General features: G+C 43.3%; 1 protein-coding gene across 7 annotated transcripts in view; it reads right to left on the bottom strand.

Annotated features, from left to right (window-relative positions):
• LOC121555113 (kinesin-like protein KIF21A) overlaps nucleotides 1-13,043 on the bottom strand; it is a 55,309-nt gene that overhangs the window by 19,492 nt on the left and 22,774 nt on the right. For 5 of the 7 annotated variants that reach the window (XM_041868919.2, XM_045212131.1, XM_041868920.2 and 2 more), the window contains 15 exons: nucleotides 12,339-12,512; nucleotides 11,761-11,876; nucleotides 9,392-9,587; nucleotides 7,173-7,362; nucleotides 6,966-7,029; nucleotides 6,629-6,832; nucleotides 5,897-5,941; nucleotides 5,343-5,403; nucleotides 5,123-5,240; nucleotides 4,419-4,607; nucleotides 3,740-3,939; nucleotides 3,475-3,582; nucleotides 3,299-3,367; nucleotides 2,999-3,147; nucleotides 39-183 (listed from right to left, as the gene is read on the bottom strand). In XM_041868919.2, coding sequence (XP_041724853.2) covers nucleotides 39-183; nucleotides 2,999-3,147; nucleotides 3,299-3,367; nucleotides 3,475-3,582; nucleotides 3,740-3,939; nucleotides 4,419-4,607; nucleotides 5,123-5,240; nucleotides 5,343-5,403; nucleotides 5,897-5,941; nucleotides 6,629-6,832; nucleotides 6,966-7,029; nucleotides 7,173-7,362; nucleotides 9,392-9,587; nucleotides 11,761-11,876; nucleotides 12,339-12,512 — 2,028 coding nt within the window. The remainder of the gene's footprint in view (nucleotides 1-38; nucleotides 184-2,998; nucleotides 3,148-3,298; nucleotides 3,368-3,474; nucleotides 3,583-3,739; nucleotides 3,940-4,418; nucleotides 4,608-5,122; nucleotides 5,241-5,342; nucleotides 5,404-5,896; nucleotides 5,942-6,628; nucleotides 6,833-6,965; nucleotides 7,030-7,172; nucleotides 7,363-9,391; nucleotides 9,588-11,760; nucleotides 11,877-12,338; nucleotides 12,513-13,043) is intronic. The other 2 variants (XM_041868924.2, XM_041868925.2) reach the window with 1 other exon arrangement.

Genomic DNA, 13,043 nt, shown 5'->3' with positions numbered 1-13,043 from the left:
GGTAGTAATACAGTAAAACTACAGTGGGTCTATTTTACCTTGAGGAGGCGGTTCATATCAGCCTCCATGTTCGAGATGGTCAGCCTCTGCATGATGATGTCAGTGATGCGTCTCTCCAGAGACTGCCATTTAGCCCGAGAGTTCCTGGTGGTGTAGACACTCCCCATCCTCACCGGGTACTTCCTGATAAGTGGAATTCAACAGAGATCAGTGTACAGTACGGACCAATATATTACTGAAAAACAAAGCATAGGTGAGGGACTTATTGTTGTTCTGTTTTAGCTAGAGTCCTTTCCTCTACCCAAATCAAATAAAAAAATTGAATCAAATTGTATTTTTTCCATGCTTTGTAAACAACAGGTGTAGACTAACAGTGAAATACTTACAGTTGAAGTCGGAAGTTTACATACACCTTAGCCAAATACATTTAAACTCTGTTTTTCACAATTCCTGACATTTAATCCTAGTAAAAATTCCCTGTCTTAGGTCAGTTAAGATCACCACTTTATTTTAAGAATGTGAAATGTCAGAATAATAGTAGCAAGAAGTTTACATGCACTCAATTAGTATTTGGTAGCATTGCCTTTAAATTGTTAAACTTGGGTCAAACGTTTCGGGTTGCCTTCCACAAGCTTCCCACAATAAGTTGGGTGAATTTTGGCCCATTCCTCCTGACAGAGCTGGTGTAACTGAGTCAGGTTTGTAGGCCTCCTTGCTCGCACACGCTTTTTCAGTTCTGCCCACAAATGTTCTATAGGATTGAGGTCAGGGCTTTGTGATGGCCACTCCAATACCTTGACTTTGTTGTCCTTAAGCCATTTTTCCACAACTTTGGAAGTATGCTTGGGGTCATTGTCCATTTGGAAGACCCATTTGCGACCAAGCTTTAACTTCCTGACTGATGTCTTGAGATGTTGCTTCAATATATCCACATAATATTCCTTCCTCATGATGCCATCTATTTTGTGAAGTGCACCAGTTCCTCCTGCAGCAAAGCACCCCCACAGCATGATGCTGCCACCCCCGTGATTCACGTTTGGGATGGTGTTCTTCGGCTTGCAAGCAACCCCCTTTTTCCTCCAAACATAACGATGGTCATTATGGCCAATCAGTTCTATTTTTGTTTCATCAGACCAGAGGACATTTCTCCAAAAAGTACGATCTTTGTCCCCATGTGCAGTTGCAAACCGTAGTCTGGCTTTTTTATGGCGGTTCTGGAGCAGTGGCTTCTTCCTTGCTGAGCGGCCTTTCAGGTTATGTCGATATAGGACTCGTTTTACTGTGGATATAGATACTTTTGTACCTGTTTCCTCCAGCATCTTCACAAGGTCCTTTGCTGTTGTTCTGGGATTGATTTGCACTTTTCGCACCAAAGTACATTCATCTCTAGGAGACAGAACGCATCTCCTTCCTGAGAACGCATCTCCTCCTTCCACCGGGGGTGGCAGCATCCCAAGGATGAACAAGACTTGTGGAGGTCTACAAATATTTTTCTGAGGTCTTGGCTGATTTTCCCATGATGTCAAGCAAAGAGGCACTGAGTTTGAAGGTAGGCCTTGAAATACATCCACAGGTACACCTCCAATTGACTCAAATGATGTCAATTAGCCTATGAGAAGCTTCTAAAGCCATGACATCATTTTCTGGAATTTTCCAAGCTGTTTAAAGGCACAGTCAACTTAGTGTATGTAAACTTCTGACCTACTGGAATTGTGATACAATGAATTATAAGTGAAATAATCTGTCTGTAAAAAATTGTTGGAAAAATTACTTGTATCATGCACAAAGTAGAGTAAAGTGTCCTAACCGACTTGCCAAAACTATAGTTTGTTAACAAGAAATATGTGGAGTGGTTGAAAAACAAGTTTTAATGACTCCAACCTAAGTGTATGTAAACTTCCCACTTCAACTGTATGGGGCCCTCCCAACAATGCAGAGAGGAAATATAGAAAAAATAATAACACAAGGAATAAATACACAATGAGTTATGATAACTTGGCTATATACACAGGCAGAGATGGGTAGTATTTCTGTTACATATATTTGAAATACGTATTTTAATTACTTTGAGTATTTTGTCATTTTAATTACACTGGGCTGAACTACACTCCAATGTATTTTGTATTTTCAAAATACTGTAATTTGTATTTTCAAAATACCAGATACTTTTCTAAATGTTTTACAGTGGTTCACATTTTGTGGCCCCCCTTTCACCCTGCATTGGTATCAGAAGTCTGATAGCACTATGGTGTGATAAAATAATCTGCTAAATGAACAGCAGGTAGCCTAGCGGTTAAGTGTGTTGGGCCAGTAAACAACTGATTGTTCGTTCAAATCCCAGAGAAGTCTGTCGACGTGCCCTTGCTCTGGATAAGAGATTCTGCTAAATTATGTATATTTAACAATTGCAAAGCATGCTGAGTATTATTCTAATGAGCTCCGCCCTGAAACAATACACTTTGCAGTTAAATTTGGTATGTTCATTTTCACACATACATTTACATTTTGGTCAATTAGCAGACATGCTTATCCAGAGTGACTTGCTCAACTAAGGTAGATAAACAACAACATATCACAGTCATAGCAAGTAAAACGTTTTTGTAACCGTTACTGAGAATGTTGTTGCTGTTCGGGCCGGCTACTTGTATTTTATTAAATATATTACAAAATACAAGTATGTTGTAGTTTATTTTGATACATTGATTTTTAAGGTATTTTGTATCTGTATTTTGTGATTTTAGCCCATCCCTGTACACGGGGTACCAGTACAGAGTCGATGAGTGAGGTAATTGAGGTAGATATGTACAGTACATATAAGTAGGGGTAAAGTGACAGTAGCAGCAGCATATGTGTTGAGTCAAAAGAGTTAGTGCAAAGAGGATCAAGGCAGATAGTTCGGGTAGCTATTTGGTTAACAAACACATCATGCCAATGCACACGGGCAACCGAACGCACGCACAAGCACACACACGCACACCATCAGTCCTGCTGGTAGTACCTTGGGGTGCCATTGGGGGCTGCTGCACCGGCAGAGTGAGGTCTGCCTGGGATGCCGCGGTGTGATGCGTCCTGGAGGGGCTCCGGTAGGCTCACCTTTCTGTTCACCTTCCCTGAGGTGGGCCTCACCTGTCTCCTCAGAGCTGTCACCTAGCGAAGGAGGAAAGCAGGGCCATGTTCAGTAGAGAAAATGTTTTGAAACAGAGATACTACCTGAACGTGTCCAAAAAGGACAAATATGTTTTGTTTTCCATTGTTTTGCTACAGTTTGCCATACTGAACATGACCCAGTGTATCTTACCTCCTCATTCTTCCTGCGTAGTATCAGGTCCTGCTGCCTCTTCTGAGCCTCCAGTTGTCTCAGTTGGTGCTGTAAGTGACAGGCACATAATATCAATAGAATTCAATTGAATTGAACTTTGTCTCAGGCTAACACACAACTTCACAACACACATTATTTCCAGACTGTAACGTTACCTCATGTTTGCGCTGGTCCTTCTTCAGAGTAGCGATTTCTCTGTTGCGTCGGCACTCTGACGCTCTGTTCTTCTCCTGCACCTCCTTCATCTGACGCATCAGACCCACCTAGCACAACACCCACCACTTACATGTCAATCAATCAATCAATCAATCAGTCAATATATCCATCCAACCACCCACCCACCGACTGACCCACCCACCCACCCACCCACCCACCCTACCACCCAACCACCCATCCTTCCATTCACAATTTTTTCTTTACCTTTGTTTTTTTCATCTCAGCTACATCCTGGTTGAGTTTCCTGAGCTGTTTCTCGTACTGTGATTGGTTCTTGAGAAGGCGTGCGTGTTCCTTCTGGGCTGACTGCAGCTTCTGCATCTCCTTGTTCATAGAGCTCAGCTTCTTCTCGTATTCTAACTTAATCTTCTTAGCCTTCTCTTCCGTACACGTCTCCACCGAGCCTGCAGACACAACTAACTCAGCTAAGCAGAGGCACGGTGGAAGCAATACAACACAGTTTAGTTCAACCGACACAGCTCAGTACAGGCACAGTAGAATATCAATCAAATCAGTCATTCAAATGTTAGCCTTTTTAAAGCAACAGTTGTCACAGTCACAAAGTGATTTACACAAGCGCATGTACTTTATGGTGTGTTAAATAACAAATAATGACAAAGAGAGATACACCAAATACATGAAATTGTTATGTACAGGTATGATGTCATTGGTGGTGGATAGGATTAGTTAGACAGAGTTAGGTATATAACTCCATAATATACTCACTCTGAGATCTACCGACATAGCACATAGCACCTAAACAAATAAATGAAACCCTTCATTAATCTGTCACCATATTCCTGTGCGTCTCTACTGTACCGATGTTGTGACCATGGTACATGACATCATATCCTGTACGTGTCTCTTTCTCTCATATACGTACCCATGTTGTGCAGCACCTTGTCCCTCTCCAGCTGTGTGTCTCTGATCTTGCCCTGCAGCATCATGAGTTTCTGTTCATACTGCTGTTTGAGCGTGTGCAGACGGCGCTGGCTGTTCTCCAGCTCGTCTATCAGCTTCTGCTTGATGGCGATCTCACAAGTGATGTTGGCCAGGTCCGCCTGGAAGTTCTCTGTTCAGAGAACACACACACACACAGAGCTAGCTATATGAGACGTCGCTGGTCTACAAACCACCGGTCCTGGCAACTCATCATTACGCACACCTGGCAACCCTCAATACGCACACCTATGCCACATCATGAGGCACACCTGGAGTCCATCACTACCCTGATTAATCTAGAATTCCCTAGCATCACTCTTCAGGCAGTAGTGGTTCAGTTTTCATGTCCAGATGCTTTTCTTGTTTTGTAACTCTCCATGTTCGTTATTATCAAACTCACCATCTGCACCTGCTTCCTGACTCCCTGCGTCTACGTTACACATTGACATATTCACTATTCTTTTATTAAAATAACAGAATAATCTAATCATGGTGAATGAATAAGGGTTGTTAGAGCAGGGTTGGAAAAAACCCTGCACACACTCCACACAGCCCTCCAGGACCAAAGTTGCAAGGCATTCTTTATGACAGCGTAAAAGCACCTTTGGATGTGTGTGTGTGTGTGTGAGAGAGAGAGAGTTTTACCTTTCTCATCCAGTTCTTCAGAGTCTGACTCGTCCGAGCTCTCCTCTCCCTCCATCTCATACTCCTCGTCCTCTCCCTCCAGCTCCTCTCCTTCCTCATGCTCACTGACATGGTCATCCTGCTCACACATATTTACACGATGTGAGTACAAAGAACACATACACACTGCACACACAAACACTGACATAAATATGCCAATTAAGGACATTCTTAGACGTACCCCCTCAGCCTCGTCGTTGCCTCGTTCCTGTTCATTGTCTGGTACCTCCTCCTTGACCACACTGTGAGGACAGAACCAGAGGTTTAGGTAGCCATTGACCGCAAACGCAAGACGGGCCAACCACATCAGGGAGCATTACCATACCATACAGCACATGAGCACACTACCTTGATTCTTGATTTTTCTGCATACTGTAAAAATGCATTTAAGGTTAGAATCACGATTAAATCAGAATCCAAATCATTTGGATGTTAGAATCATCCTTGAAGTAGACGTTAGTGAATGATTGATTGACAATATGTGGTTGCATCATGGCAAAAAAAAGCTGAATGTTTTAGTGAATTCCTTTTAGTTTAAGGGTCTCAACAATGCAGAAAGGGGGATAGGGGTAAGGAGAAGGGTGAGAGATTACAAATGGGTTTTCCTCCAGGTGTGGCAACTACCTGTAGGTGTAAAAGCTGTGTTAGAGAGGTGGGGAGAGGGGAGTTAGAGAAATGGGGGAGAGAGGGAGGAGAGGGGGTTAGAGAGATGGGGGAGAGCGGGGCATAGCAAACCTGGCAAGCTCAACCTCATGGTGACTCTCCTTGAGCTGCTGCAGTCTTCAGAGCGGGGGAGGAGAATGGGGGAGACAGTTGGAGGGAGTAAGGTTGGCAGGGGAAGGGAGTGAACCAGAGAGCAGAAAAGAGTGTAGCAAAGAAGAACAGGTTAACCTTTATAGGATTTGGCACTATTCTATTGGCTTGTTGATGTGTACGAAGTCATTTATGTGTTATGTTGTTTATCAAATGTTTATCAAATGTGTATTAAACCACAGAGAAAGAGAGAAACCAGTTGTACAGTACAGGTACATCTGAACATGACTGGGCTTGTTATATAAACCCATCATCGTGTATGGGGTATTAGATAGACATTAGAGAGGGAACAGGTAACTGCTGAAGGGGAAAGGCTGTGTGCCAGAACTAATTACCCAAAACACCCTGGGACAACAACGGAAACCAATTCCCCTCTGTAATCCCCCCACACCCCTCAACTCCACCTCTCCCCCTGACCCCACCACGCCCACCCCATCTCTAGACACCACCGAGCATATCACTATCAGACTCAAGGCCTACCATCAAAGTCTACCCATTGCTTAGTTTTCTTCGTATAGTTTCATCCTCAAGTTTGGACATAGACACTTAGTTACAAATTGTAACAAGCATAATGCAATCGGTTTCATGGCATGTATGTGAAATGTACATCAAAACAGAAACCTGGCGTGAGTGCAATATCAAAACAACGCCTACCTCTTCTTTTTCTTCCTCTCTTTCTTCTTGAGTTTCTCCAGATCTTTCTTGGCTATCTCGATGATGTCGGAAGCCTCTCTCTCGGGGGCGAGGTGGGCTGGGGAGAAGGAGCCCCCACCCCCGTACAGGGAGGAACGTGTGTTGGCACGGGACAGGTTTTTACGGAGGTTCTCATTCACTGCCTCACTCTCCAGGAGCTTGGCTCTGCAGACACAAAACCAACGGTCAGAATACTGTTGTGGGTCTCCAAACACCAAAACCAAAGGTCACAATACTCCTGCCTTCCTTTCTACAGACACATCATCCTGTACATGTAAGAGACATGTCATGCACATACCTGAGCTCCTCGATTTCTTTGATGTAGTTCTGGATCATATTTCCAATCTCCTCATTCCCCTCACCTGAAAGATAATCGAACATGAGGGCATTTTCAGCACTTTTTCCCCATAGACTTTAATGGAGTACTTCCTATCTCACTAGCCTGGATTTTGAGTCATCATGGTGCAGTGTGAATAAGGTCCATTATTCCTGTCCCATTACGTACCCACTTTGGCCAGAACCTGGTTGGCCTGGTCACTGAGGTACTGTGTGAGTCTGGCCCTCTGGGTGTCAATGGTCTCCTGCATGGCCTTGACCCTGATCCTCAGGTTACTGTTCTCTGTCTGTAGCATGCTGTTCTCATGGACCATATCGTTGATGCTCTCCATGCCGTCCTCCCCCACCATACGCTTGCCCTGAGACCAGAGAGAGACCAGAGGACTATGGTTATTATAGTAGATCATTATAGTAGATCAGTTAGGCCAATACAACTATACATTGTTATACCTCCCTATATGATATATGTATATCCCATATACACTATATGCTTGCCCTGCTCAGACCAGAGGGATCAGAGAGATGAGTGTAGGTCATAGAGAAATATAGCCTGAAATCCACACTGAATATCACTCCGTTTCACTATTGTTTCAGTAATGTTTAGTTGGATTCTAGGCTACCAGAAATACAGCCTCAAAGGATACATGTGCAGCCGTTAGCACGTTTTAAAAGTTACAGAGGGAAAAAAGTATTTGATCCCCTGCTGATTTTGTACCCACTGACAAAGAAATGATCAGTCTACAATGTTAATGGTAGGTTTATTTGAACAGTGAGAGACAGAATAACAACCATAAAAAACGCATGTCAAAAATGTTATAAATTGATTTTGCATTTTAATGAGGGAAATAAGTATTTGACCCCCTCTCAATCAGAAAGATTTCTGGCTCCCAGGTGTCTTTTATACGGGTAGCGAGCTGAGATTAGGAGCACACTCTTAAAGGGAGTGCTCCTAATCTCAGCTTGTTACCTGTATAAAAGACACCTGTCCACAGAAGCAATCAATCAATCAGATTCCAAACTCTCCACCATGGCCAAGACCAAAGAGCTCTCCAAGGATGTCAGGGACAAGATTGTAGACCTACACAAGGCTGGAATGGGCTACAAGACCATCACCAAGCAGCTTGGTGAGAACGTGACAACAGTTGGTGCGATTATTCGCAAATGGAAGAAACACAAAATAACTGTCAATCTCCCTTGGCCTGGGGCTCCATGCAAGATCTCACCTCGTGGAGTTGCAATGATCATGAGAACGGTGAGGAATCAGCCCAGAACTACACGGGAGGATCTTGTCAATGATCTCAAGGCAGCTGGGACCATAGTCACCATGAAAACAATTGGTAACACACTACGCCGTGAAGGACTGAAATCCTGCAGCGCCCGCAAGGTCCCCCTGCTCAAGAAAGCACATATACAGGCCCGTCTGAAGTTTGCCAATGAACATCTGAATGATTCAGAGGAGAACTGGGTGAAAATGTTGTGGTCAGATGGAACCAAAATGGAGCTCTTTGGCATCAACTCAACTTGCTGTGTTTGGAGGAGGAGGAATGCTGCCTATGACCCCAAGAACACCATCCCCACCGTCAAACATGGAGGTGGAAACATTAAGCTTTGGGGCTGTTTTTCTGCTAAGGGGACAGGACAACTTCACCGCATCAAAGGGACGATGGACGGGGCCATGTACCGTCAAATTTTGGGTGAGAACCTCCTTCCCTCAGCCAGGGCATTGAAAATGGGTCGTGGATGGGTATTCCAGCATGACAATGACCCAAAACACACGGCCAAGGCAACAAAGGAGTGGCTCAGAAGAAGCTCATTAAGGTCCTGGAGTGGCCTAGCCAGTCTCCAGACCTTAATCCCATAGAAAATCTGTGGAGGGAGCTGAAGGTTCGAGTTGCCAAACGTCAGGCTCGAAACCTTAATGACTTGGAGAAGATCTGCAAAGAGGAGTGGGACAAAATCCCTCCTGAGATGTGTGCAAAACTGGTGGCCAACTACAAGAAACGTCTGACCTCTGTGATTGCCAACAAGGGTTTTGCCACCAAGTACTTAGTCATGTTTTGCAGAGGGGTCAAATACTTATTTCCCTCATTAAAAATGCAAATCAATTTATAACATTTTTGACATGCGTTTTTCTGGATTTTTTGTTATTATTCTGTCTCTTACTGTTCAAATAAACCTACCATTAAAATTATAGACTGATCATGTCTTTGTCAGTGGGCAAACATACAAAATCAGCAGGGGATCAAATACTTTTTCCCCTCACTGTATATGGGTCCATATTATGGTACAGTTTACCATATGACCTGACATGGAAAACAGGGCCTTTATAATGATATCTAAAATATCTCTCTCTCTCTCTCACCCTCCATCCCTCTTTCTTTCTCTTACCGTCTTGTACTCCATCAGTTCCATCTGTAGCCTGGCAATATCAGTCCTGAGAGCTGATATCTGCTGGGAGGCTTTGTCCTGGTTCACCATCACCTTGTTCTTAATGTTCCTGGCTCTGTTAGCGTAGTTCAGACAGCTCAGTGTCTCCATGAAGTCCCGGTCAGACGGGCTGATACACGCTATCATCACCGTTTGACTGGGGATAGAGAAAGAAGATGGATAAAAGATGCACGGAAGACCGACACAGACCGTAGACAGACACACAGAAAAAATAAGACTACATTAGAAACTGAATAACTACAGTTGAAGTCGGAAGTTTACATACACTTAGGTTGGAGTCATTAAAACTTGTTTTTCAACCACTCCACAAATTTCTTGTTAACAAACTATAGTTTTGGCAAGTCGGTTAGGACTTCTACTTTATGCATGACACAAGTAATTTTTCCAACAATTGTTTACAGACAGATTATTTCACTTATAATTCACTGTATCACAATTCCAGTGGGTCAGAAGTTTACATACACTAAGTTGACAGTGCCTTTAAACAGCTTGGAAAATTCCAGAAAATTATGTCATGGCTTTAGAAGCTTCTGATAGGCTAATTGACATCATTTGAGTCAATTGGAGGTGTACCTGTGGATGTATTTCAAGGCCTACCTTCAAACTCAGTGCCTCTTTGCTTGACATCATGGGTAAATCAAAAGAAATCAGCCAAGACCTCAGAAAAAAATGTGTAGACCTCCACAAGTCTGGTTCATCCTTGGGAGCAATTTCCAAACGCCTGAAGGTACCACGTTCATCTGTACAAACAATAGTACGCAAGTATAAACACCATGGGACAACGCAGCCGTCATCCCGCTCAGGAAGGAGACGCGTTCTGTCTCCTAGAGATGAACGTACTTTGGTGCGAAAAGTGCAAATCAATCCCAGAACAACAGCAAAGGGCCTTGTGAAGATGCTGGAGGAAACAGGTACAGAAGTATCTATATCCACAGTAAAACGAGTCCTATATCGACATAACCTGAAAGGCCGCTCAGCAAGGAAGAAGCCACTGCTCCAAAACCGCAATAAAAAAGCCAGACTACGGTTTGCAACTGCACATGGGGACAAAGATCGTACTTTTTGGAGAAATGTCCTCTGGTCTGAGGAAACAAAAATTGAACTGTTTGGCCATAATGACCATTGTTATGTTTGGTGGAAAAGGGGGGAGCTTGCAAGCCAAAGAACACCATCCCAACCGTGAAGCACGGGGGTGGCAGCATCATGCTGTGCGGGTGCTTTGCTGCAGGAGGGACTGGTGCACTTCACAAAATAGATGGCATCATGAGGAAGGAAAATGATGTGGATATATTGAAGCAACATCTCAAGACATCAGTCAGGAAGTTAAAGCTTGGTCGCAAATGGTCTTCCAAATGGGCCTCCTGTAGCTCAGTTGTTAGAGCATGGCGCTTGCAATGCCAGGGTTGTGGGTTCGATTCCCATGGGGGGGCCAGTATGGAAGATGTATGCACTCACTAACTGTAAGTTGCTCTGGATAAGAGCGTCTGCTAAATGACTGAAATGTAAATGGACAATGACCCCAAGCATACTTCCAAAGTTGTGGCAAAATGGCTTAAGGACAACAAAGGCAAGGTATTGGAGCGGCCATCACAAAGCCCTGACCTCAGTCCTATAGAAAATGTGTGGGCAGAACTGAAAAAGCGTGTGTGATCAAGGAGGTCTACAAACCTGACTCAGTTACACCAGCTCTGTCAGGAGGAATGGGCCAAAATTCACCCAACTTATTGTGGAAGGCTACCTGAAACGTTTGACCCAAGTTAAACAATTTAAAGGCAATGCTACCAAATACTAATTGAGTGCATGTAAACTTCTGACCCACTGGGAATGTGATGAAAGAAATAAAAGCTGAAATAAAGCATTCTCTCTACTATTATTCTGACATTTCACATTCTTAAAATAAAGTGGTGATCCTAACTGACCTATGCCAGGGAATTTTTACTAGGATTAAATGTCAGGAATTGTGAAAAACTGAGTTTAAATGTATTTGGCTAAGGTGTATGTAAACTTCCAACTTCACTTTGTAAACTACTTGGAAAAACCGCACAGAAATCGAATTAAATATGATAATTTATTCCAAAATATAGAATTTTTCATATAGATGGTCATTAATTCACCCACTAGCATAAATCAATTCTAGTTTTAATAGATTACTTTTAAAACATTGACATTTAATTCATTCATCCACAGAATAAAGCTTCGGGGAGAGGTTCTAGTGATATTCTAGAAATTAAATAAAACTGTTAATATATCTACATCTTTAAACACTGTTACATACAGTGTCTTTATGTGGTTTATGAGGACATACAGACCTGTTTCCTCCCAGGGAGTCCTGCAGTAGCCGGGTGAGTTTCGAGTCCCTGTAAGGCACGTGGGTGGACCTCTTACTCCTGTCCCCCAGAGCACTGATCACGTTACCCAGCGCAAGCTGCAGAGAGAGAGAGAGAGGAAAACCACACCAAGGAGACATGAAGATGAGATAAGGCTTAAACATTCTATCAAAATAAAGCATAAAATCCTTCCTTTAATGTGATGTTTAAATTCAGTTGTCAATCAAAGAGGTGGTGGAAGATAGTGTTGGTAGAACATCTGCAATATCTTTCTCAACCACCAGGAGGCTTGTTTCCCCATAGTTTACCAGCTCTACACAACAGGCGTATCATGTCAGTCATCCAAGAAGAGGACATGGCATCATCACTGTCCTGACTCTCTAAAACCTCCTAGTGCTGAGTAATCTATGACCTTTACATGCACTGTTCTAGCATCGGGAATGGTTAGGGTCAATTCCATTTCAAGTCAGTCAACTTGTAATAAATTGACCCAAACCAGGTACTGTGTGTACGGCATCTTACTAACTATAGCATGCATTATTTTACAGTGAGAGTCTCACCAGTCCACAGTTGATGGAGATGCCTTCCTTGGCTCTGTCCCCAGTAGCTCCTGTCCTCTTTAGTCTCTCTGACCCGGCCAGGTCCACAAAGTGAAACTTAGCCGTCAGCGTCTCAAACTCAGAGTTCATCTCAGAGGAACCGTTGGCCAGGCGGTTGTCTGTCTCATTGGACTCCTGAAGGAGGAGATGGGCATTGTGTATAAAACAAATAAGACACTGTAGGGCAAATACGCATGGTGATTGTGTTTGTAATTCCATGTCTTGGACATATGTATTGACTTTTCGGCTGTAGCATTGTTTAGGCCTATGAGAGAAATATAACTGGTGTTCGTCTTCCATTATAACTCTCAATAACAACACCAGTGCATAGGCCTATCTGTATCCGTAACAGCCTGTATATTGTCCATGTAATCAGCGGGCAGGGAGAGGAGGGTGACATCATGTCCAGCTGGTGTGTGTGTCCATTGGGAGCTATGTGGGGAGATATGCTGTGTGGGGAGCTGTGTCGTTGGCTGGGGAGCTGTGTGGGAGGCTTGGGTAACGCTGCATTTCACAGTCCTCTTGTTAATCAGCTGGGGTGTTTATGGTTTATCTCATAAATACTAGGAAACTACATGTTATTAATGTGTATTTTCACAATTGGCAACAAACAAGTGGTTGTTTGTTACAACAACCCCCAAATAAAATGGCAATGATTATGCAGCC

This window comes from Coregonus clupeaformis, chromosome 40 (assembly GCF_020615455.1).
Source record: "Coregonus clupeaformis isolate EN_2021a chromosome 40, ASM2061545v1, whole genome shotgun sequence".
Lineage (NCBI taxonomy): Eukaryota > Metazoa > Chordata > Actinopteri > Salmoniformes > Salmonidae > Coregonus > Coregonus clupeaformis.
Note: the sequence above shows the minus strand (reverse complement) of the source record. Positions and strands in the feature narration are given on the sequence as shown.